The sequence below is a fragment of the Nyctereutes procyonoides genome, unplaced genomic scaffold (genome assembly GCF_905146905.1).
Source record: "Nyctereutes procyonoides isolate TBG_1078 unplaced genomic scaffold, NYPRO_anot_genome, whole genome shotgun sequence".
Taxonomy (NCBI): domain Eukaryota; kingdom Metazoa; phylum Chordata; class Mammalia; order Carnivora; family Canidae; genus Nyctereutes; species Nyctereutes procyonoides.
The window spans coordinates 3,598,713-3,625,543 of record NW_026575051.1 but is presented as its reverse complement, the minus strand read 5'-3'; the positions used below and the strand labels follow the sequence as shown (position 1 = coordinate 3,625,543).

General features: G+C 40.4%; 1 protein-coding gene across 1 annotated transcript in view; it reads left to right on the top strand.

Moving 5' to 3' along the window:
- NUDT3 (nudix hydrolase 3) overlaps positions 1–26,831 on the top strand; it is a 113,846-nt gene that overhangs the window by 41,667 nt on the left and 45,348 nt on the right. The window contains exon 2 of the mRNA XM_055329983.1: positions 16,874–16,984. Coding sequence (XP_055185958.1) covers positions 16,874–16,984 — 111 coding nt within the window. The remainder of the gene's footprint in view (positions 1–16,873; positions 16,985–26,831) is intronic.

Sequence of the window (26,831 nt, the reverse complement as noted above, 5' to 3'; positions counted from 1 at the left end):
CGTCCAGCCCCAAATTCTGCACACTGCTAGATGTTAATCTCTGTCTCTGACCTCTTTGTTGAACAGCAGACTCATCTCTCCAACTGCCTTCTCAGCAGCTCCATCTGTGTGTTTGATAGGCAGCTCAGACTCAACATGCACAAAGCTGAACTCCCGGTATTACCTGCCAGACCTGCTCCTCCCATTGTTTTCCCATTTTGTCCATTGGCTCAGGTCCAGGAACTGACGTCATCTTTGACTTCCTTCTTTTTCTCATAGCCCATTATCAAGACTTCTCTTGGCTCTACCTTTAGAAGAAGAGTCAAAATGTTACCACTTCTTTCTCCCTGTTATCCCTTTAGTCTGAAACCATCTTCACTTCTCTCCTTGGACTAGCATAGATCCATCCTCCTGTTTTATCCCACCCTTGTTCAACCTTGCAGTCTATTCTCCAGTAACTGTTCCAGATGTTTGCTTAGAACCCCTCAGGGGCATTCTTCTTCACTTGGGATAAGATCCCAAGTCCTTACCTCCTTAACTTGTTCTGTGATTCCCTCTATGACCTGTTCCCCTCCTCCTACTTTTTCCCTTGCTTATTCTGCTCTAGCCATGCTGGCTTTCTTACCTGGACCTTGTGGCCTCAGGGCAGGAACTTTGTTTCTGAGGGTACCTTTCCCTAGAGAGCCAAAGGCTTGTTTTCTTCACTTCAGTCAGATCTGTGCTCAAACATCCCCTTTTAGGAGAGACTTTCCCTGACCTCTCTGTCTAAAAGAGTACTCTGTTAATTTCTGCTTCCTTTTTTGTTTTTTTTTTTTTTTTTAGATTTTATTTATTTATTCATGAGGGACACAGGGAGAGATGCAGAGACACAGGCAGAGGAAGAAGCAGGCTCCATGGAGGGAGGCTGATATGGGACTTGATCCTGGGACTCCAGGATCACCCCCTGGGCCAAAGGCAGGCACTAAACTGCTGAGCCACCCAGGTGTCCCTGGTCTTTTTTTTCTTATTAGTACTTCTGATCACCTGACTTTATTTTAGTTTTTTGTCTGTCGTCTTCCATTAGATTGTACATTCCAAAAGAACAGGGCTTTTGTTATGCTTATTGCTGTCTCCACAGTGCTTAGACAGTGATTGGCCCTGAGTAGATATTCAATGGCTGTTAGTTTAATGAGGGAATGAATTTATGAATTCTACCAGTATATTCACATTTGGAAAGTGATTTGTGTATAGGGCTGTTTATTGTAGCATTGTTTTAATAGCAGAAATTGGAAATACCCAAAATGTCCATCAAGACGTGTGATTAAATAAATTGTGGTACAACCATATCATAAAGTCCCCAGTGGAGATATGTATGATTTCATTTATATGAAGACCCAGAACAGGCAAAACTAATCTATGATGGTATAAATCACAATGGCGATTGTTTCTGGGTTGGGGGCATTGACAGGAAAGAGTCACAGGGAACTTTCTGGGAAGATGGAAACATGTATCCTTATAGGAATGTATATGGGATCAGGTGCATGCATTAGTCAGACTCATTGAACTGTGCCCTGACAGTCTATAAATTACAGTGAGTGTGAATAATAATTCAGTTACAACAAAATGTATTTCCTATAAATGAAAAAACGAATTTGTGTATCAAGTTACTGGCATAATTGTACAGAAGGTAAATCTTTCATGTGACTTTAAAACAGTGTTTTGATTGAACATCTCTAGTGGGATCTATCCTTAGGCTAAGAAGAACTACAAAGAACCTTGAACTGTAATTAGTGGTTTTATAGCTAATAGTGCTATTAATTTGAAACTATTATATTACAGGACAACTCAGATAATTATATTATATTAATGTTATCTTTTAGGATAAAAAATATATGTAAGCATAAAATCCAATTAGTTAAAAGCTCAGTAAACTTTTTAAAAGATTTTAAGTAATCTCTACACCCACCACGGGCTCAAACTCAACCCTCTGATCAAGAGTTGCATGCTCCATCATCTGAGCCAGCTAGATGCCCCAAAAGCTCAGTAACTCTAAATCTGAAATGGAAATATCAGCATAACCCATAATTCATTTTTCTCTTCAATTATCCTATTTTCATTTTTTTTGTAAAAAGTATTATTTGAGAAGAAAAAGAGTGAAGGCACCTGAGCCAAGGGGGAGAGGCAGAGGGAGAGAGAGAGAAGTAGACTCCTGGCTGAGTGGGGAGCCCAACATGGGGCTCGACCCCAAGACCCTGGGATTATGACCTGAGCTAAAGGCAGACACTTAACCGACTGAGCCACCCAGGTGCCCCTGTTGTTTTCGTTCTAATAATACATATTTCCTATCTGCCATTGAAAATGAAAGGCTTTAGAAACAATGACAACACAACAGTGCCAGTACCTAAATTGAGGCCTCTAAATATCATTTCCCACTAAGAACCAGCTAAATTCAGATTTGGGGCAGGCAGTGCTTACAATGACCCTGAGATGTGACAGTGACAAAAAAGCAAGACAGCTATACAAGATTAAAGACTTATGTCAAAAATATGTGAGATAAACAAGATTTGTAAAACATTACTGTTAGGATATATGTGGTAAGCCTGTGGGTGGTTACCATATGGTTCTTTTTTTTTTTTTTTTTTAAAGATTTTATTTATTCATAAGACACAGCTAGAGAGAGAGAGGCAGAGACACAGGCGGAGGGAGAAGCAGGCACCACCATGCAGGGAGCCTGATGTGGGACTCAATCCTGGGTCTCCAGGATCATACCCTGGGCTGCAGGCGGCGCTAAACCGCTGCGCCACCGGGGCTGCCCCCCATATGGTTCTTTCAACTTAACTGTATATTTGAAAATTGTTATAATTAAGTGCTAGTTGAAAAAGACGGAATCCAACCTGAAGCAGCTCTTGCTAGACTAGCTAGAACTAGCTCTTGCTGGTTAAAAGGTGGGAGAACCAAAAAACTAATGACTGCAGGGCAGCCCCGGTGGCTCAGCAGTTTAGCGCCTCCTTCAGCCCAGCGCTGGATCCTGGAGACCCAAGATTTGAGTCCGCATCTGGGCTTCCTGCGTGGAGCCTGCTTCTCCCTCTCCCTGTGTCTGCCTCTCTCTCTCTCTCTCTCTCTCTCTGTGTCTGTCATGAATAAATAAATAAAATCTTTAAAAAAAAAACTAATGACTACAATCGATTGAAACATAGGAAGTATTAACACAGTAACAAGAGTAACAACAAAATATTTGGAGGTAGCTTGGACACTCATTTTTCTAAAAATTAGTAAATTAGGAGGAGGAAAAAAGCATTTATCTTACCTTTCCTGTGTTAGGATAATCAGTCAGTGAAGAAGTTTCTTCTTTGTGGAAATTTCAGTTAATATAAAAGGGATGATAGAATTAGAAAATTATCATTTGTATTCCCTAATGCAGTTATGGATATAGAATGGGTATCATTAATAGATGCTACAACTAGTCACAGAAAGGCTGACGGTGAGCTCTGTCATGGATAGATCACATGGGAGCTTTTGACACCAGTTTCATCTCATCATTAAAACTGATGTCAGATCTTATTGTCTGACAGTGCAGTGCTATGGCAAGTATGTGGCACTGGCAGTGAAGTTTTCTTGCCAAAATAAATCCAAACTTGATTAGGCTTCAAGATCTTCCCACCTGAGTACAGGAACTGTGGGAGAGAGATCACCAAGTTGAATATTACCATAGAGGGAAGGCAGTAGAAAAAGCAGGAAGGTGGGAAATCCTACAAGATAAATGTTTTCTACAACAAATAAATGGTTTGAAAACCATGGGCCAGGAGGGCGAACTGCTTTAGACTAAGGCTAATGAGTCATATCAGCCAAATGCAATGATTGGACTTCATTGGGATCTTTATCTAAATAAATCAGTTGAGGGCAGCTCCAGTGCGCAGCGGTTTAGCGCTGTCTGCAGCCTAGGGTGTGATCCTGGAGACCCTGGATCGAGTCCCATGTTAGGCTCTCTGCATGGTGCCTGCTTCTCTCTCTCTGCCTCTCTCTCTCTCTCTCTCTCCCTCACTCTCTGTGTGTGTGTGTGTGTCTCTATGAGTAAACTAATCTTTAAAAAAAATCAGTTGTAAAATAACATTTTTTAAACGATTGGAAAAATTTGAATATGGCCTGTTTATTAGATGATTATAAACAATTATTTGCTAGGTATAATAATGACATTGTGGTTATATATTTTTTTAAAGATTTATTTGAGAGAGAGAAAGAGAACAGAATGCACACATGCAAGAGTCGGGAAGGGACAGGGAAGAGGAGAAAATCTCAAGCAGACTCTTTGCTGACCTCAGGAGATAGGGTGCGTGATGCGGGGCTTGATCTCCCCACCATGATATCATGAGTTGGATGCTTAACCAACTGAGCCATCCAGGCGCCCCATGATCATATTTTTTAAAAGTCTTTATCCGTTAGTGATAATGTAACTGAAGTATTTAGTGAAATATATTGATGTCTGGGATTTGCTTTAAGCTACTCTGGGAATGGGGTTTAGGCAGATAAAACATGATAGGCAAAATGTTAATAATTATTAAAGCTGGGTAATGAATATGTGGAGATTCATTATATTTTTCCTCTACTTTTGTGTATATTTGGAATTTTCTAAAATCAGTTTTTAAAATTACTGCATGGTCATTAAGAGAAAAAAAACAGGAGGGGTACCTAGGTGGCTTAGTGGTTGAGCGGCTGCCTTTGGCTCAGGTCATGATCCTGGGGTCTTGGGACTCCCTGTGGGGAGTCTGCTTCTCCCTCTGCCTATGTCTCTGCCTCTTTCTGTGTGTCTCTCATAACTAAATTAAAAAAAAAAAAAGGAGTTTCTTTGGTATGTAATGATAAGATGATTTCTGCGATTAAAGTGAAAAACTAAGGACAGTGTATGTGATGGCTTACTATTTGAGATAACAAAGAAAAAAATAATATGTATCTATTTATACTCATATATGCTAAGATATCTCAAGAAGTCTTCATAAGAAATGCCTCTGGGGTCAGATGTAGGAAAGAAGGCTTACTTTTCACGGAATGTCCTTTTGTACTTTTTTAACAAGTGTAGTGTGTACCACTAAAAAAAATAGATTATAAAAAATAAAAAGAATTAGGAACCACTCTTCCAGGCACACACACCTGTGTAAATTTAGAACAATGGAATGTCAGTGCTGGTGAGGATTTTGAGATTATTTGAACAACCTCATTTTAAAACTGAGAAAGTTGAAGTCTATGGGTTTTTTTTTTTTTTTCAGTCGTGTGGCGAATTGGTGTGAGGCCGATTTATAAGCCAAGTCTCTGACTGCCCTCCTCTATAAAGTAGACAGCATACAAGTATGGTTTTAAACTTTGCCATCTCAAGTTAGATTGAAATGTGATTGATACATTTCCTGCTACTCTGGGGACAAGATACATACCTGCCTTTGAATCTGCAGGAGCATCGTTTTTCATGAACCTGCATTTTGGAAGACTTCATTTGTGTATGGCTCAGCAAAATCAGTGTATTGATAAACAGTGATTTTACAGTGTATTCCTACAGTTCTAAGATCGTGTGTGGGAAAATAATGCAGCTTATGGATGTCAGGAATGTTGTTGCTGTGGCTTTGTTTGTTTTAATGACCTCAGGAAACTTGAACGTTCTAAATATTTCATTCACTCTTATTTGGTTTTCAGAAATTTCCTAGGGAATAATGCTTGGCATTCTTCTTGGCCAATTATAAAAATCTTAAATGCTTGTTCTAAAATATTCAAGCTGTACATGAGATTTTAAAGAAATGCCTTTAAAGAAAATGCCTTCTCCTCCTTAGTGCCACCAATTGTACTATACAGAGGCATTCATTGTTTCTGGGGTGAATGCTTTCAAATGGAAAAATTTTTTAATTTTTTTAAAGATTTTATTCATTTATTCATGAGAGAGGCAGAAACATAGGCAGAGAGAGAAGCAGGCTCCATGCAGGGAGCCCAATGTGGGACTTGATCCCGGGACTCCGGGATCATGCCCTGAGCCGAAGACAGACACTTAATCACTGAGCCACCCAGGCATCCCTCAAATGGAAATTTAAATTGAGGTTGTGAAGTTCTCATCACATGGAGTACAGGAAACTTCTCCTAGTGCCTCAAAATTTTTTTCTTTTCCCATCTGCTCCCCTCCTGTGTTTGTCTCTTGAAAATGGGTATCTCTGTCTGCCTGTTGACTCCAGTAAAAAGCCTTAGCCTCCACATCCCTTTCACAGCACCCATATTTCTGATTAGTTAACAGCCTCTGCCGTCGCTCACCCCTAAATATGACTTAGCCACTTGCTCCCCGTCTTCAAGGATGCTGATTACCAGACCTCTCTGTTTCAAATAGCCCATCACTCATTACCTTTCAGATTCATTAGGCTTCTCAAACAAATGAAATTGCCATTTTCCTCTTCAAAAACCAAGGAGGATTCCCAGTTGCCTTCAGTTGCTGTAACTCTTTGGTAATGCAAAAATGGAGTTTTTTATATGGTTCCAGTCTAATTTATCAGTCTCCTCCATTCCTCTCTTTTTCTTTCCCATCATGCACCCTATACCATTATCAAACTACTCGGATTTCTCAGCATTCCTGGGATATAACACACTGTTTCCACAACTGTGCCTTGGCAGTTGCAGTCCCCTTTCTGGAGCACCTCTCCTTCCTGGGCTCAGGAAAGCCCTCTTGGCCCAGTTCACAGGTTCCTTTTGGAGAAGTGTTCTGGGACCCTCTCAGAGTCTTCTCTCCTCTCTCATAAGCCTTATCAACATGATGTTGTAGCTCTTGGGCCCTTCATTAGATCAAGGCTTTTTCTGTAAAGGACCAGATAGAAAATATCTGTGCTTTGTGCACACCTGATTTTTACCGGGACTACTCAACTTTTCCCTTGTAGCCTGAAAGCAGCCATAGACTGTAGGTAAATGAATGAGCATGGCTATGCTCCAATAAACTTTATTTAAGGACACTGTGGTTTGAATTTCGTATAAATGCACATGTTCCCAAATATTCTTCTTTAGACTTTTTCAAACATTTGAAAACCATTTTTAGGTAAAGACCATTCATAGGTCATGGGCCATACAAAAACCATCAGTAGGCTGGATTTGGTCCATGGGCCACAGTTTGCCAATCCTTGCATGAGAGTGGGCTGTTCAGGGGTAGGCTTTCTATATTTTTATACATCTCTGCCTCCCACTCACCCCCCCCTTTCTCTGTGCCTCACTTCCTTTATAAGCAAGTGATAACTGGACAATAGTTTGTTTTTGTTTTTGTTTTAAGGTTTTATTTATTTGATAGAGCATGAGCGGGGCAGAGGGAGGGCAGAAAGATAGGGAGAAGCAGACTCCATGCTGAGCAGGGAGCCTGAGGGGATGCAGAGCTTGATTGCAGGACCCTGAGATCATGACCTGAGCCGAAGGCAGACGCTTAACCGACTGAGCCACCCAGGCGCCACTGGACAAAGTTGTTTATATAGTATATGTGCTGCACAACAGTTGTTTATAAAATAAATGCTTCAGTGAGGAATTACTTGGATTATGGTGGTATCTAAACATGTGAAAAATTATAGAGCATCATATTGTGAATTAGTAGCCATTTTTTTTATTTATTAATAAACATTTTCAGAAAAGGAAGTGTACAGAAGTTGCTTAATTAGAGGAATTCACAGGTCTCCTCTATGTAGAAGACAGCTCTGGTTTCCAGAAAAGATATAATAAACAAGCAAATAGTCTCTGCTCATAAAACTGGTCCAAATCCTTGTTTTGTTTTGTAGGTTGTTGTTTTTTTAGATTTTATTTATTTATTCATGAGAGATAGAGAGAGAAAGAGAGAGGCAGAGCCACAGGCAGAGGGAGAAGCAGGTTCCATGCAGGGAGCCTGACATGGGACTCGATCCCGGGTCTCCAGGATCACGCCCTGGGCTGAAGACAGGCACTAAACTGCTGCACCACCTGGGCTGCCCCAAATCCTTGTTTTGAATTCAAGATTAGATCAGGATGCCTTCTTCATCCTTTCCTTTTATCTGATGGCAGTTTTCAGAGGGTTTTTCTTACAGGGCTAGCTAGCTCTATCGTGGGGATAACAGGCTCTAAGTGGCCTGGTGGTCAGAGTCAGACATGTAGACTGTGTTTTGAATCCTGGCTCAGCACTGACCTTTTTTTTCTGTGCCCTTTGCCACATCACCAAATCATCTAAGTCTTGGCTTCCTCATTGCTATAATGGCAGGTACTGAAGAATACCCAGTTTATATGGTTGTTTGAAATTTAGGAAGAGTATATTAAAAATAGAATATGTAAAATGCCAGCACCTGGCACAAAATTGGCACTGAATAAATACTACCTGCTGTTGTTATTATTTATTTCCCCCCAGGATTAGTCTGTTTTCGTTCAGCATAGACAAGGCCTGTGGGAGTGGGTGAGATTTACAGAAATACCCCGATTATTTTGAAACATTGTAATCCAACAATGTTTAGTCTCTGTTTTTTCATATAACCTGCCAATACAGCCAAGCTTATTGGTTTCTTTAGTCTTCTTTTTTAAAATAAAGTCGTTGACTACCAGGCAATATAAAGCTTTGGTATTTGAACATCAACAGTAACTGAGGAAGATCGTGCAGACCACTCTCTCACTTAGAAGACCAGAGTACGCTCTGTACCCTGGGACTCAATACTTAAGAATGCCATGCAGGAGAGTTTGTGTCTCTGACTACCTTTTCATATTCTTAAAATACCTCTTTGTTTCCAAGGTAAAACTGTCAAAATATCTGTTCACAGCATAGTATGATGTTTCTTTGTACTAGACAGAGAATTTCCTTTCATTAAATAAGCAGTCTGATTAGCTAGATAAAGAGAAGAGATGTTTATAAGGCATTTTGTAAACTGACTGTTTATGTCCCCTTGAGCACTATTTTGAGCTCCTGTGTTGGAAAAAAATAGAGGGTAAAATGGTTTCAAAACTCTAGGAACTGATACTACTAATACTTGGCCCTGTGATTATTAATTTAACTTGAACAAGTTATTTGACTTCTTGCTGAGAGCTTAACTCATCTTTTTGATATTTTTATAGGGTCCTTCTACACAAAAACTTGTAGCAGCTGTTCTCTAAAATATTGTGTTATAGGGCACCTGGGTGGCTCAATCGGTTAAGTGTCCCAACTTTTCATCTCAGCTCAGATCTTGGTCTCAGGGTGGTGAGTTCAAGCCCTATGTCGAACTCCACACTGGGTGTGGAGCCTACTTTTTAAAAATCTCAAATATTTACACACATACATAATACATTCTGTAAAAAATAGTAACATTTCTGTTTATCTGGAATCCAAGCAAGTGCAGATAATTATTCACTATTATTTTGGTCTTATTACAAGAAGGAGCACAGAAATGATTAGAAAGAAATGATTAGAAACTACTCTGTAAAGTAGTTTGCAGAGCATATCACAGATTTGGTAGGGTGCAGCCCTTGTGTCATCTAGGATACCAGCAAAGTTCTCTGGCAGTAATGGCTGTGCTGAGGGGCTGTCAAATGTCAGGGGCATTGCATTGTTGGAAATGAGATCATGTTGGGTGAATTACTGAATGTAGTTTTCTGGAAATTAGTAATATATCTAAGATCTATAGCTTGTTAATCAGGATTTCCTGTGATGTAGATTATCAGCATAGATAATCTTTTTTTTTTTTTAAAGATTCATTTATTTATGAGAGACAGAGAGGCAGAGACACAGGCAGAGAGAGAAGCAGACTCCATGCAGGGAGCCCGATGCGGGACTCAATCCCTTGTCTCCAGGATTACACCCCTAACTGAAGGCAGATGCCCAACCGCTGAGCAACCAAGGCATCCCTTTAAAAAAAGAAAAAAAAAACATTTCCAGAACTTTAACCTAGGATATGTGGAATATATTTACCCCCACTATGGTCTTGGTGATGGGAATAGAAACTTTTCTGACACCAAGAAGGGTGAACAATAGGTAGAGCTTTGCAAATATGTAAATTCTCTCTTGTGCAAGTCTCATCCTGGCTCAAAGAATCTAAGACCATTTTTTTCCCCAAATCTCTTCTCTCTTACCTCCAGTCCCACATTTATATGTTTGTCCACTAGAAAATATTCACTAGAGGGACGCCTGGGTGGCTCAGTGGTTGAGCGTCTGCCTTTGGCTCAGGTCATGATCCCAGGTCCTGGGATCAAGTCCCACATCGGGCTCCCTGCATGGAGCCTGCTTCTCCCCCTGCCTGTGTCTCTGCCTCTCTCTCTCTCTCTCTCTCTCTCTCTCTCTCTCATGAATGAATAAATAAATAAATCTTTAAAAGAAATATTCACTAGACATCTCATTATATTTTCAATTCATATGTTCAGAGGATATCCTCCTTGTGGTTTGCTCCTCCACTGACCTTTCACATTTTCCTTGGAGGGCAGCTCCACCATTGACCTAGCCCATAATCTGTCAATCATTTGGTCCTATGGAAGCTTCTTTCTGTTTATCTGAGAACTTGTAATTTCCCTCCCACTCCCACTTCTGTCCTCCTCCGTTCTCAAGCCAAATTAAATGTGTGAACCTATTCTGCTTACCAAGCTTGCCCACGTCCAGCTCAAGTCAAAGTGACCTTTCTAAAACCCAAATTGGGAAGAGTGCTCCTAGCCACTTCTAGTTTGGTGCTGCCCAGAAGGCTTTAGTTTTTGTTTAAATAAACTCTTAAAATTAAAAACAAAAACAAATTGGGTTATGTTATTTCTTTGCTTAAACAACTTGCTTGATTTACCCATTGCCTTCAGGTTTCAATCCAAACTCTTGATAAAATTAGACCCCTGCCTTTTGTTCAGCCTCCCTGAGTAACCCCTTCTATATGCTTTCTGCACTCCTTTTTTAAAGCACTTGTTTGTTCATTCAGTCATTGGACCATTCTTTGATTTGCTCATTAAACTTTTATTGGCCACTAGTAATGGGTCAAGCTCTGTGCTTAAGGTTTGGGTATGAGGCAGTCAACAGAAGAGATCCTTAGACATTTCACTGACCTCTCACACTGTTAATCAGGATAAACTAGGTTATGCTGTAATGACAGATTAACCCCCAAATCTCATTGTTTTAACACAACACAGTTGTATTGCTTGTTACAAGTCACTTTTCAGAGGCTGTGCTGTACACAGGGTCTCTTCCAATCAGAGGCCCCATCTTACAGCTACACCAACTGGAACTCACTATGTCCTTGGGCACTGTGACAGAGGAAGAGAAAAGAGGCTGGGTGGGTTTCTCACCTGCCTTAGCCCAGAAGTGAAGTGTGTGTCCCTTCTGTTCACATTTCCTTAGTCAGAAACAGTCAGGTGGCCCCACCTAATAGCAGAGGGGCTTCAAATACCATAAACAAGCACATAAAATATCTGATGAACATTATGATCTCTGCCACAGTTACTGAAATAGAAACAGTTCCTGACTTCTTGTCTGTCTTATCCACTGGACTTTAAATTTCTTGAGAACTGAGATTGTATCTACCTTGCTTTTGTGTCCTAATAAGCACATGGGCACACAGTAAGCTTCTGATTTTTGTTGAATAAATGTCGTTCTTGAGCTTGGATTTACCTCAAGTCACTCCCTTTAAGAAACGTCTTATCCCTCTACTGCCTTCCCCTCTCCTTGCCCGAAGCCTGGGTTAGGTGTCTCTTTTCAGTCTCTGTAGTATCCCGTGCCTACCTCAACCAAAGCATTCCTCACCCTGTATTATTACTTTTTTTTCCTTCCTCTCTCCACTAGATACTCATTTCCTTTGGGGCAGGGGCTATGGCTTTCTTTTATGTATATATATTTTAAGATTTTATTTATTAATTTGGGAGAGATAGAGAGAGAGCATGCATGAGGAGGAGCAGAGGGAGAGGGACAAGCTGACTCTGTGCAGACCCTGGAGCCTGATGTGGGGCTCAATCCCAGGACCCTGAGATCATGACCTGAACCAAAACCAAGAGCCAGAGGCTTAACTGAGCCACCCAGGCACCCTCTTTTATATTCTTTTGAAAATTTGGGGACGGCTGGGTGGCTCAGCAGCTCAGCATCTGCCTTCGGCCCAGGGTGTGATCCCAGGATCCAGGATCCAGTCCCACATCGGGCTCCTTGCATAGAGCCTGCTTCTCCCTCTGCCTCTGTCTCTCCCTCTGCCCTCTCTCTCTCTGTGTGTCTCTTATGAATAAATAAATAAAATCTTTAAAAAAAGAAAAAGGAAAATTTGTATTAAGCATTTTTAAAGCAATTTTAAAAACCTTAAGAAATAAAACATTACTATTCCAAGCTTAAGTAAGCCCTTTATGTAACTCTTCCCCCATTAGGTTTATCATTCCCATAGATTTCTTTAGTCTTTCATTGCATATTTGTGTCCCTAATCAATATAAGGATTTTCCTTTGTGTCCATGTGGATAACAACCTATCCCCCAGCCCTACCTGTTGATCTCTCCCTGCTTTATAGGACCACCTGTACCATAAATCCAGGAGTTGGATATGGTGTGTTCTCTAGGTACATTTATCCATCTGTGCACTGATAATCACCTGTCTTGGTGATAATAGTTTCATGAAAGGTCTGATACCTGGTTGTCCAGTCCCTTACTTTGAACTGCCTTAAAATTGCAGAGGTTTTAAGCTGCAACTGCCATTCCTGGTTTATAATGATGCTTAATGAATGTTTGTTGAATAAATAACAAATTGTTTTTTTTTTCCTTAGTATGTCATTTTTAGGTTTAATTTTTGTCATTTAATTTTTTCATTTAATTTCTTTTCAGATAATTCTGTACTTAAAAATCAAGCTTCAGAATCAGAATTTACTGACCAGAAACACCATTTAGTGTTTTCTAAGATAGGAAGGAGTAAAACCTGTAGCTAAAGTAAAGAATGTTTGTTTTTTTTGCAGTAAATTTTCAGTGGGTTGTCAAGGAAACTAAGCCAGGAGAACTTTTTACTGGTAATGGTGTTTGCTTTGAAGAGTGACTACAAAGTAATGAGGCTTGTTTTTCCCAGTGTCACTATTATATGTAGTATTACCTCACATAGCCATGCTTTGAATGTGCAAGGTAATAACACTTTCTAGATTTACTAATTAATATTTCACACTGATTGAAATTTAGAAATTAAATTATACTTTATGTTAGAGGTTTTCTTTGCTTTGGCTTGGAATTGTCCCTTTCATTTGGACTATAACCTAATTGGATGGCCCTAGTCAGCCTTTCAAGCAAACCCTTAGGTTTAGAATGGCTGTGTAACACTCTGCCAAGTGGGAAAACTCTAGGAAGAAAGACTATGTGTTGTTTATATAACAAATCAACGAAAGATTAACCCATTTTTCTACTCTTTCTTCTTGAGTTTTCTTTGCAGATTGGATTGATAGGACTTAAATGCCATTATCTAGAAAGTCTTTGGAGGACTTTTTTTAAAAAGCTGCTTAGGGGCACTTCGGTGGCTCATTCATTAAGTGTCTGCCTTTCTCTCAGGTCATCATCCCGGAATCCTGGAGTTCTGCATCCAGCCCTCTGCTCATCGGGGAGCCTGCTTCTCTCTCTCCCCTCTCCCACTGCCTGCCGCTCTGCCTATTTGTGTGTGCTCTCTTTCTCTCTCTCTGTCAAATAAATAAGTCTTTTTTTTTTTTTTTAAAGCTGTTTAACTGAGACACCTGGGTAGCTCAGTGGTCGAACGTCTGCCTTTGGCTCAAGGCGTGATCCTGGATTCCCAGGATCGAGTCCTGCATCGGGCTTCTTGCATGGAGCTTGCTTCTCCTCCCTCTCCTGTGTCTCTGCCTCTCTCTGTGTCTCTCATGAATAAATAAATAAAATATTTAAAAATAAATAAAGCTGTTTAACGTAAATTAACAAACATGATTATGTTTGGATTTTATTTGTATATTTATTAAGATTTTATTTATTTGGGGGAGTGAGCGAGAGAGCATAAACAGGGGGAGGGGCAGGTGCCCCTGTTTTTATTTTGATAAGAAAGTTTTTCTGCTTCTCCCTCTGCCTGTGTCTCAGTCTCTCTCTCTTCTGTGTCTCTCATGAATAAATAAATAAAATCTAAAAAAAAAAACTTTTAAAAAGTCCTTAATAAATTCTAGTTAGCATATAGTATAACATTGGTTTCAGGAATAGAACTTAGTGATTCATCACACATATAACACCCAGTGTTCATCACAATAAGTGTACTTGATAAGGAATTTTTTAAAATGTAAGATTAGCCACAATTATAAGATGGGAGGAGTATGGCAATGATCTCCCTCTTCTTTTATGGAAATAGTATATTATTTCAGCTTTATGATTTAATATTATATGAAACTAAGGATAACTTTTGGGAAGGCCACTCCCTTGTAGTGTAAGCTCTGAGATAGAAAGTAATAGCACTGACTCCTAAATTTAGCTTTTAAAAATTTAGTATAATTTTAAAACCAGTTTTATTTTATTGGAAGGATGTACACATAACATGACATTAACCATTTAAAAGTGAACAAGTCAGTGGCATTTAGTTCCACTAATTCAGTGGCATTTAGCAACCTTTAGGTAGTTTTAGAACACTTGGATCACTCCCAAACAAAATCCTATACTCATTAAGCAGTTACTCTCTGTTCTTCCCTTCACCCCAACCCCTGGCAACCAGTTTGCTTTCTCTCTCTGTGCATTGACCCATTCTGCCTATTGAATATAATTGGGATCTTACAATATGTGATTTTTTGAGTCTGGCTTTCACTTAACATAATGTTTTCAAAGTTCATCAGCTGTGTGGTGTGTATCAGGGCTTCATTGTTTTTATGACTAAATACTCTTCCTGTGCATGTGTATGCCACTTTTTGTTATCCTTTCATTCACTGATAGACATTTGTTTCTACACTTTGGCTACAGTGAATAATGTACATTTGTGTGTAAGTATTTAAGCACCTCTTTTCAGTTTTTTTGGGCATATACCTAGGAGTGGGATTGCTAAGTCATATGGTTTTTGTTTGTTTGTTTGTTTGTTTGTTTTTTTGAGAGCAGGGATGGGGGTGCAGAGTGAGAGGGAGAGAATCTCAAGCAGACTCCCCACTGAGCATAGAGCCTAACACAGGACTCATTCTCACAACCCCGAGATTATGACCTGAGCCAACATCAAGGGTTGAATGCTTAGCTGACTGACACCCAGGCACCCCTTATGGTAGTTTTTATTTAGTTCTTAAGGAACCACAAACTTTCCATAATGCCTGAACTATTTGACATTCTTGTCTTGTGTTTAAGGGTTCCAATTTTTCTACATCCTTGCCAGTTCTTGTTATTTTTAAAAATATAGCCATTCTTGTGGGTGTAAAGTCACATCTCATGCTGGTTTTACTTTGTACTTTCCTAGTGACTAATGAGGTTGAGCATCTTTTCATGTGCTCCTTGGCTATTTGTAGATCTTCTTTGGAGAAATGTTGCTTGTCTTTTTGTTGTCATTGTACGTATTTTTATGTATTCATATTTTGGACAGCAGGCCCTTGTCAGATGATTTGCAAATATTTCCTACCATTCTGTAAGTCATTTTTTCATATTCTTAATGCTCAGAAGATTCTAATTTTAATGAAGTCCAACTTATCTAATTTTTGTTGTTCATGGTTTTGGTGTCATGTCTAAGAATTCAGCATGTCTTACCAAATTCAGGGTAATAAGGATTTATTGCTGTTTTATTTATTTTTGTTTTTTAAATTATTTTTTAAAGTAAACTCTACCCCCAGAGTGAGCTCAAACTCATGACCCCAAGATCAAGAGTCACATGCTCTACCGACTGAGCCAGCCAGGTATAGACTATATATTGGTGACTGTATGTGGATTCACAGATTTCCTTCCTCCATGGTCCCCTGAGTCAGCAGATCACAGGCTTTATAGAGGAACATCAAGAGAATCTATCATGACATGAAGAAAAGGGATTAAGGATGAGAAAAAGGTAGAATTTCTAAGGGCTCATGTAGTTGCAGAAGCCTCAAGGGATAGATGGAAGATGACCAGAAGGAAGGTCACCAGAAGTCAGTAATGGAATCTACAAGCACTACAGAATACATAGCATTTTCTTTCAGGCAACAAGGATGACTGCGGAGTAGAAGTGAAGTGCACAGGTGGAATAGGGATGGAGGGTCAAAAGACTTTGTCAGAAAGGGATGGTGTAGGGAACTATAGAGGATTCCTTTTGTTTTGGAAGTAATGCCCACCCAATTCTACCTCCAAAGGAGAAGTCTAGCTAACTGTTTAGCATCTGTCCTAGAGAGGGGTAAGGAAAAGGAACTGAGACCTACCAGGATTTTATTTCATCCATAACTAGGATGCTGGTTAATTTTGCATTAGTAAACCATAGTCTATCAAGATTTTATATGTGTGTTTGGTTGGTCTTCTCTCCTTTCTTAATAAAATTCCCTAGTAAGAAGAATTCTAGTTTTATCTCAGCTGAAAGCATGATGAAGATTTTGACTTCATGTAGATGAGGGAGTTGGGTTCTCAGTGCACACTTAGAACTTAGGGGTAGTGTGTGGTTTTGGCCTGTGGCCATCTGATGGACCAGGAGTGAGGATCTGGGAGAGAAGGTATTGGGACGATGGTACCAATTAGGGCTAAGGACTTCTTTCCTTCTGGCCAGCCCTCACAGCACTCATGGGCTTTTTTTCCCCCCAGTCCTTGTCAACTCTGTGTTCAAAGGGCTTTAGAGAAAGGAACAAAGGAGAGGATAGATGGGACAAGTGACTGAGAGCCTGAGGGAAGGGAGAGGTACTGGACACTAGGTCAGATGCCCTTCTGCTTTTATCAGGTAGACTGTCTTACTTTTTCCAATAGAAGCAAAAGCTACTCTACAAGAAGTGACCTGGAGAGGTATAAACAAAAAATGGGTCTCAGGTCCTTGTTTAACGAGTCTGAGTTTGTACAAATAGTGTCTTTTATTTTTAACTACCCACGTGACCCCTGTGACTTTCAGGTGCTGCTTGTGAGCAGTAGTCGCCATCCAGACCGATGGATTGTTCCTGGGGGAGGCATGGAGCCTGAGGAGGAGCCAAGCGTGGCAGCAGTCCGTGAAGTCTGTGAGGAGGTACGCACTGAGGAGGAAAGGCATGGCTGTACCTCGTAATCGTGAGTCTGTCATGTCTGTGTAGTTCCTTATCACCACTCACTGAGTAAGCATACTCGTGATCACAGAAGGAAGGAGTTTACCAGTTACCTTGTGCTTCCTTGATTAAAGGGATGGTCAGGTTGTGACCTGATCATGTTTGTTGGGCACCCTGTGTAGGGCGAGGGCTCTGGTAATGATCATATCTAACCATACCAGATAGTCTTTTGTGATTTCCCCATGGAGCTCTTTGAGCATTGCCTCTCTTACCTGTGGCAGAAGATCAAGAACAAGTAGTTCATCAGCTCTAAGAAATAAGAGGGACAGGCAGTATTGATATATGGCTTGTTCTCATTAATGAGATGGAGGAAGAGACTGTTGTTCTCTGCTTCCTGGATCCTGGCTATACAACAGTGGCTAAAGCAGCAATTCTGTTAGCCAGAAAGTGTTACTAATAATGCCATTAAAGAGATAATAGAAAAAAAAAAAGATAATAGTTTGTTCTTTGTTATTTAGTCACAAGTTATTCAGCATATATGTCCTGAATTCCTGGACCACACCCAGTATATTTTACTAGATAATCTAGAGTAAGTAGTCAAAAGAAGTACCTTAGTTCCCTTACTTCTAGAGCTTACAGTTTGGGCAAACTGAGATACAGATTGCAGTTCGAAGCCAGGAGGAAGGAACTAACATTCCTCCATAGCCTGCAGTGGTGATGCCATGCTGTTCCTTGCTTTGCTTATGTTATTTCACTTAAGACTCCTAACTTGGTGATGTAAGTTTTATCACACCCATTAACTTGCCCTGGCCATATGGCTAGTGCTTTTTAGATCCATTTCTTTGTTCCAGAGGGAACTGAAAACTGATGCTAAGGACATCTAAAATAGCACTAAGAACAAGTCTCCTGTATTTCTTTTGGGTTCAGCCCTTGCTGAAGTGCCCTGAGACTAATCTTACCCATGGAATATGTTAGGAATTCTTTCCTTGCTCTGAACTCCTACAGGCTTGTGTTGACTTGCAACTGTCATTTTATCATTTATCTGGAGTCCATAACTAGACTATAATCTCTGAGAGCATAAAGTATATTTTGTGGTTTAAATCCTCCTTGCATGTGCCCAGTACACAACTAGGTGAACAGAAATTTTTTTTTTTAAGATTTTATTTATTTACTCATGAGACAGAGACGGGGGGCAGGGGGGCAGGGACACAGGCAGAGGGAAAAGCAGACTCCATGCAGGGAGCCTGATGTGGGACTTGATCCCAGGTCTCCAGGATCATGCCCTGGGCCGAAGGCAGGCGCTAAACCACTGAGCCACCTGGGCTGCCTGGTGAACAGAAATAAATGAATACATGCTTCTGTGACAGGTGGAGCAAGGGATGCAACAGTAAAAGTCCTGAAGGGTTACCCCAAATGGAAATGATCAGAGTGTAGGGGAGTGATAGATACTGTCCGAGAGGATGTGAGAAGGCCTTCTCACAGTAGTAAGAATTGGTGTCCCCCGTTCTTATCAGACCTGGGATAATGGGGAATGCATAGGGGTAGGGTGGCCTGGACGGGCAGATGTGATTCTCTACTCTGCCTTTCTAGGCCTGAGGGCACCAGAATCTTTTTGCCTTTTGACTGCTGTAGGTTCCACAGTACCTAAAGCAAAAGTGATGTTTGACAGAGCTTCTGTGGCAGTTGTAGATTCAGAAATGTGGTTGGTAAACCTGAAATGGAGTGATGGTTTTAGAATACAGAGAAAGGGAAAAAGTTCAGAGACTTTGTGCAAAACTTGCAACTTGGTTTTAGGAGTTGTGGGGGCACATCTGACCACTATACCTTTGTGGAGCATGTTTAGATTTGGCATCTGTCTCAGGAGAGCATATATCAGTTGCCATTACTGTTGTTGGATTCTGAGTGTTATAGTTGAGTCATCTGTGGGTTATACACATGCAGTGAAGATGGAGAGAACTAGGTGATGAGTAGAAATGTAGTGAGGGGCAAGTAGGGGTGTAGGGTGCCCTGCTCACTCTTTTGTTTCCTGGAAATGCCATTCCACAGGTAGTGAGAATGAGTGGGGATGGGGCAGAGTGCTTGGATCCTGTCCACAGATATTCAGGATCTGCACTCCCTCCTGTCTGCACAGGGTCCTGAGCTTGAAATTAAACCCTGCCTGACTCTGAGCAAGTCAGAGGAGAGTCATACCACACCCTGTACTTTGTTCTAGCATTATTGAGAGGATAAATGTCTGTGAACTCTATAATACAATACAGAATAAATCAAATGTTTGCACAAACAATAAAAATTGGTGAAATGTCATTGTGAAAACAAACATTCCAGTACTTCTGTCAAAATAAAATAGAGGGGATGGTTCTTCCAATTCCACATCCATCAACAGAGCATAAGACTTGGAATCAGAGAGGATATAGAAAGATTTTTTTTTTTGAAGGGTAGCTTTTGTGAGCAGAAATCACTATTCAGGGGTTTGTTTAGGTTTCAAAATGATACAACTTGGGCAACCCGGGTGGCTCAGCGGTTGAGTATCTGCCCTCGGCCCAGGGTGTGATCCTGGAGACCCAGGATCGAGTCCCACGTTGGGCTTCCCGCGTGGAGCCTGCTTCTCCCTCTGCCTGTGTCTCTGCCTCTCTCTCTCTCTCTCTCTCTCTCTCTCTCTGTCTCTTCCTGTGTCTCTCATGAATAAATAAAATCTTAAAAAAAAAACAAAAAACAAAATGGTACGACTTTTGTAAAGTACACATTCAAAACTTAATTTTTTTCATAATGCTTACAGCTCTGATTGTTCTCTATATAAACGTAGGAGATTTTACTGGTCACTTTTGGATAGTACTTAGACCAGTTAATTCAGAGGTTTCAAATTGGATTTATAGAGCTAAATAGAAGTACTTTCTAAAGAACTTCAGTCTGACTTAAAAAATAAAAACCTTATGAAGTTCTTCAACAAAAAAGTCCTGTGAATCTCATGTATTAAACATCGTGCGCCTGACTGGCTCAGCCAGTGGAACATGCGACTCTTGATCTCAGGGTCTTGAGTTTTGAGCACTACATTGGGTGTAGAGATTACTTAAGTAAATAAATCTTAAAAAAATTTTTTTACAAATGAGGTGAGTCTTAGAATCTTAGTTTCTTAAAATATTCCCATAACATATGTAAACTGAGATTTTCAACTTAAAAAGACAAATCAGAAATTATTCAGTTGCATTTTGAAAACCAAGGTTATACTCTAATAGGCCAAGTTTTTTTTTTTTTTTTTTTTTTTTTTTAAGTAATCTCTGTGCCCAACATGGAGCGCAAACTCATGACCTTGAGATCAAGAGTCACATACTCTGCCGACTGAGCCAGCCAGGCGCCCTAGGCCAAATTCTTTTACACATTACAAAATTATAAAATATCTCTGGTCTCCTTCTTAACATAGAAATATATTACAATTTTGATTCTCTTAAATATTTCTGTATTTCATTCTCAATATTTCCAGGATTGAAAGACACCCACCCACCAAAGAAACCAAGCCCTCCCTGTTAAGTGAGGCCAAGACTCTTAGGTGGCCTGGTTGGAAATGCTGATCTAGTCTACTTTTGCTCTATCAAGAATCTAACTTCAGAAGGCTAATGGTTGTAGATTCTACACTGGGCAGGAATGTGTACTGAGTGAACACTGCAGTATCTGGCATGCCTGGCTAACTTTGTCCTTCAACCTGAAGGTTCCTTCCTCCATTAAGTCTTTGTGATGCCTCCCTGTAGACTCACTGCTCTTTCTGTGTGTTTCCCTTGCAGTCTATACTTCTAGCATCATGGTATCTGTCATCTTTGTTTAATTGTCTGTCTCTGTGTATTTGGGCACCATTCCTTTTTGCTCACTATATAGTCCCCAGTGCTTAACACACAGCAGGTACTTAACTCACAGCAAGTACTTAACAAAACAAGTGTTTCAGTTATTGACAGGACTACTTAGAGCAGCCCCATAAATACAAGGTAGGCCCTTTTGGGTTGTCAGGAGTAAACATACTGGCAGGTCTCTCAGTTAAACAAAGAAGAATAGTTCAATGTCACAGTAGCTGTCCAGCCAGGCACGCAGGACTGGAAACTTGGGTCACAGAGTGCAGACAGGCCTCGCTCACAGTGGCTGGAACTGCAGTGGGAATGCAGTATGGCTCCTGGAACCTAGTCGCTGTGCTGGTGATTCAGCTTCTGTCTTCTGTAGATGAGCTGCTTCTCTAATCTCTTCTCAGCCTCCTGGTTTCTGCTCACCTGCATCTCACATTCAGCTTTCCCAGCAGAGATGACCTGACCCGTGGGTGCAGCTGCCAGGTGACATTATCAACTCCTCGACATTTTGAAGATATTTGCCTTAACTTTGCCTTGATTGCTGATTTCTTATTTCTCTTGCTGTGTTCAGAGTGTCAAGATATCATGTACTATAAAAGTATGGCCGCTCATGCTTCAGAACATCTGCAGCAGCTTTACTGGGAGGATCCTGTGTATGTGGGGAAAAAAAATATTTACTAACACAGGAACATGTTTGCAGCACATTCCTAAGTGGTCAAAGCAGACTATGAAACAGTATTTATGATGTAAAACCATTTAGTGGAAAAGAAATGTGTGTGTCTATTTGTGCGGAAAAAATAACATTGCTTGCACATCTACTATGTGTCAAGCTCTGTTCTAAGCATTTTGCAAATAATTGCCTCATTAAATCCTCTCCAGACCCTATGAGATAGTGGAACTGTCACAGTCTACATTCTGCGGGTGAGAAAAAAACAGGTTTGAGCCAGCCAGACACACAAGATTAAGTAATTTGTCCAAACAAATTGTGCCCAACCAAGTGTGCTCAAGGTAAGATTTCAATCCAGAACATCTAGTCTCAGCACCCACATGCTTCTATGCTGTGCTCATTGAAAGAATGTCTGCCAAGATGTTCATGCAGGTTATCTTTGGATTAGCTCAGAGATTATCATCTTCTGCATTGAACATATATTTATTACTAGAAAAATATTCTGTATAAACATGAATGGAATAGAATTACTAAGTAGCTGTTATGGCCTGTTGTTGGGCCAAGATACCATTAAACTCAGTCTGTTTGGGGTGCCTGGGTGGCTCAGTTAGGTAAGTGTCTACCTTCAGCTCAGGTTATAATCTTAGAGTCCTGGGATTGAACTTGGAATTGAGCTCCCTGCTCAGCTGGGAGTCTGTTTCTCCCTCTCCCCCTGCCTGCTGCTCCTCCTGTTTGTGCGTGCTTGTGTGCGGTCGCGCTCATGCATGCTCTCTCTTTCTCTCTCTCTCTCTCTCTCTCTCTCTCTCTCTCTCTCTCTCTCTCTCTCTCATAAATACATGCATACATACATACATACATAAGATCTTTTTTAAAAAAGAAAAGGACAACTGAATCTATTCAGAAGCTTTGTTTAACCCAGCTTAAAAATTTCAGCATGTTGGCTGAATTTCAGAAACCAATAAATCTGTAGCACTTGAAACATTAGCAGTCACATTTCAAGGGCTAAAATACTCCCTTTTGGAAACTGGCCTCCGTTTTTTAGCTGCTTATGGTCAGAATCCTATCAAAGTGACCCCCATTGAGTGAGAGGGCTGGGGCTCTCTCCCCAGGCCCCCCAGGGGCTTTGGTAACAGTGCATCTCCAGCTCAGGGCAGCAAAGGCTCGTGTGAGCCAACCATGAGACACTCTCTGTAATCAAAAAGAAAAGCACCTCTTTGTGTAGTTTTCAGAGCTATTCTTTCTTGCTAATTCAATAGGAAAGGTAAAACTGTTGGCTAACAGAGAAAAAAAGAGAAACTGGATCTGAAACTGTTGTGTCTTCTGTTGATGTTTCATCTCTCTTCTCCCCTTGAGCGAACCAAGAGCGTTATCACAAAAATAAAAAACATCTGAAAACAGAATTGGGAGAAAGATACGTGCATACCTTCAACTGTGACCTCTTCAAGGATGTTAAAGATGGGGATCCCTGGGTGGCGCAGTGGTTTGGCGCCTGCCTTTGGCCCAGGGCGCGATCCTGGAGACCCGGGATCGAGTCCCACGTCTGGCTCCCGGTGCATGGAGCCTGCTTCTCCCTCTGCCTATGTCTCTGCCTCTCTCTTTCTGTGTGTGACTCTCATAAATAAATAAAAATAAAAATAAATAAATTTTTAAAAAAAGGATGTTAAAGATGGGTGCCTTCTGCTTTTTTAGAAGTGTAGTCTGTGGTGACAATTGAAAATATGTGGCCAAATGCCAGTTCCTTTTGTCTGCTGCCTCATGTCTGGACAAGGCCTATGTCCATGGAGCCATTTCCAGCATACCCAACTATGAAGTATTTGTAGGCAGCTTGATCATTAATCTATGACATAGGTACAGCTTATAAAAAAAAGGTGTAGCTTGTTCTCTGACTTCCTCACTTGTCTCATGATACCACATTTTTCTGCTACTCCTCTGACTCTTAACCACCTGTTGCTTTGCCATATAAACTCACGATCTTAGAAATTTCTTTAATGAGGTCTTCTTATACTTCCCTGTACTTCTTGTACAGGGAAAAATCTCAAGTTTTTAATACACTATACAAAACGTAAAAGTGTCACAGAATGTTTGATTTAATTCACCTTCATTTAGGAGTTTTTTGAGCGTCTAGGTGCCTTAGTATAATATCAAGGGTCACAGTTGCCTTAGGAGTGGAGAGGTGCTTTGTTGTTATCTCTAGCTTTCCTAATCTTACATCATCCCATCAGGAATCTATTATAACCCTTCTTGATCTCATTTTCAGATAATAGCGTGCAAGATACTATACTGGACTTTATTTTCAAAATCTGTATCATCATCATCATCATCGTCTTTTTTTTGAGAAAGCATATGCATGAGCCAGGGGGCAGGGGTGTGGGGAGGGCGGAAGAAGAGAATCATAAGCAGGCTCCACACGCAGCAGGGAGCCCAGTGCAGGGCTCAGTCTCACAACCCTGAGATCCTGACCTGAGCTGAAATTGAGAGTCTGACTCTTAACTGACTGAGCCACCCAGAGGCCCCATTTTTATCTGGGGCCCCCGGGTGGTTCAGTTAGTTAAACCTCTGACTTCAGCTCAGGTCATGATCTCGGGGTCCTGAGATTGAGCTCCAAATTGGGCTCCCTGGTCAGGGAGTCTGTTTCTCCCGCTCCCTCTGTCTCCCTCCTTGCTCTTTCTCTCCCTCTCTCTATCAAATAAATAAATAAAACCTTTTTAAAAAAATCTATATCTTCTTATCGAATTCTTGTACTCTGTGTTCCCTGTCTCTGCCAAAAAAAGAAAAAAAATAGTTGTACTCTAATATATATGTCCTAGCGACTAGAAAGCTCCATATGGAATCTCAGAACTGTCTATAACAAAGAAGCAGTCTTGCACAGCTCTTGTTATACACAAGTAGAACATTTAAAAAGCCTGTAACTATTTGGGAATAATTTAAGATACTACTTTGTCACCCTTTCTTTTTAGGTCATAAGTATTTGACTCTATTTGAAGTGGAGAAAAACGTAAGGGCTCTGTGTGACTACATTGTATTTTCATCTTTATTTTTTGGCCTCAGCCTGAACAGTTGTGTCCAAAAGGTGGGGATAGGGAATCACAGAATTTGTTAGAGAAATAACATGATTCTTTTAAAATCCCAAAGTTTAGTCACAGAATATGTATCAGAATATATTACAAATATTTTTAATCAGATTAATATGATTGGGAAAAGGTGGGAAGTAATGTCATGGCCAGGGGTCCTCCAGCTTATAAGCTTGTATGTAGGGAAGTGGACAAGCAGTTGATAGTGGATGTAGTTCTAACCATATGGGGAGAGCCTGCCCTGGTCACAAGGCAATTCCTACTCAGGCCTAGCCGTTAGTTGTCATGTGGCAATGAAGACCCGATATGGTTCTGATGTTTCAAGAGAATCTTGAAAGCTAGAGTCTCATGTGAGATCTGGTCTTTTAATATAGGCAGCTAATATTTTTTAGAGAAAAAGAGGCACACAAGGTTGGGAGGTGGGGGAGGGGTGGAGGGAGAGCAAGAGAATCTTAAGCAGGCTCCAGATCCAGTGTGGAGCCTGAAGTGGGGCTCAGTCTCACAACCCTGAGATCATGACCTGAGCCACCTAGGTACCTCTAGGTAACTAATTTTTAAAATGTTTTTTTTTTCAAAAAATTTTTTCAAAAATGTTAAAATAATACATGCATATGGGTTTAAACAACAATAGTAATACTAAAAGGTCCATATGAAAAACAACCAGGGGTGCCTGGGTGGCTCAGTTGATTGAGTCTGACTCTTGGTTTTGGCTCAGGTCATGATCTAAGGGTCGTGGAATTGAGCCCCACATTGGGCTCTGTGCTCAGCAGGGAGTCTGCTGGAGATTGTCTCCCTCTCCCTCTCTCTAAAATAAATAAATCTTTTTTTAAAAGTAAAAAACAAAACAAAACAAAAACAACCAAAATGTGTTCTTAGTGAGGTCGATGAGCTGTGTTTCAGATTTTTACTTTATTTTTAGCTGTAAAGTGATGAGCTCCAGCCTCTTTGAAGAAGACAATTTTTTATTTTTCAGTCTCCTAAATAAGTGAAAGCAAATAAAGGTTTTTAATATTGGCAGCATTTCACTGTTTAATGGAAATGTTAATATGAGAAAATATATCCATATGTAAATTATTGTAAATCAAGAGAGACCATAAATCAACCTAAGATGTTGAAAAGCAGTTTTCATTTAAAGACTATTCTCTGAATTTCCAGGATTTAATTTTTAAGAAACTAAATTACATGAATTTGAGTTATTAATAATAAGGTATATGCATGGCTATGTGCACCTACAGATTTATCTTAAAAATAGGGACAAAAATAGGCAAAGAATTTTTCTGTATATTTGAACCTTTTCAAAATAAAAAGTTGGTCAGAAAATAACCGTAAATGCTTATTATGCACCAGCTATATTCAGATCTTGAGGAGGAAACTATGAAGTAAAATGATATGCTGGATTCTACTTTCCTTAAGACAGATTGTGTTTTGTTAAGTACTACCGAGTCCTTATTTTTACTTGGGGAAGGAGGTATTTTTAGCTCATTTGGTCACAGCATTATAGAATGCAAGAAGCATCATGTCTCTTAAAATATCTTATTCTGATAGTTAATTCCTTTTAAAGAATTTGTTTTAGAGTCAGAGGCGAGGGAGAGGGAGACAGAGAATCCTAAGCAGGCTCCACACTCAGCACAGGAGCCTGATGCAGGCTGCTATCTCATGACCCTGAGATGATGGCCTGAGCTGGAATCAAGAGTTGGATGCTTAATCAACTAAGCCACCCAGATGCCACCCCATCTCCCTTTAAAGAACTTAGTAGGAAATGTGGTTCAGTGATGAAAAAATATCAGGAATTTTTTTTTACCTAATATGGACATATTTTTGCGTGTGGAAACGTCTTTATTCTGACCTCCTAAGAAAGCTTACGTGCAAAAATATCAAGAGAAAAGAAGACATAGCAAGAGAAGAGCTTTTTCCTTAGAAACAAATAACTTCAAATCTGTAAGATGAACAGAGAAAGCATACCACGTTTTAGTGTGGAAACGTGTGTGAGGCTGTTTTCTGTTAGTGGGCGGAATGAGTCCTGCAGATCGCGGGCAGAGGCCCGTAAGTAAATCCGTTTTGAATCTCCTGTTTCTGGCAGCTGAGAACTTGCAAAGGGCCTTTCCTCCCAGTTACAGTTCAGGGATGAAAGGAGACCTTGGCATAGACACCACCTCCAGTGAAGGGCCTGGCTGAGGCGTATGTGCTAATCCTCGTGCTCAGCTTTTGCTCTACACTCACGTGGCCAAGAGTGTAATTCAACTCTGGCCCTAGAGCAAGGAGGCCT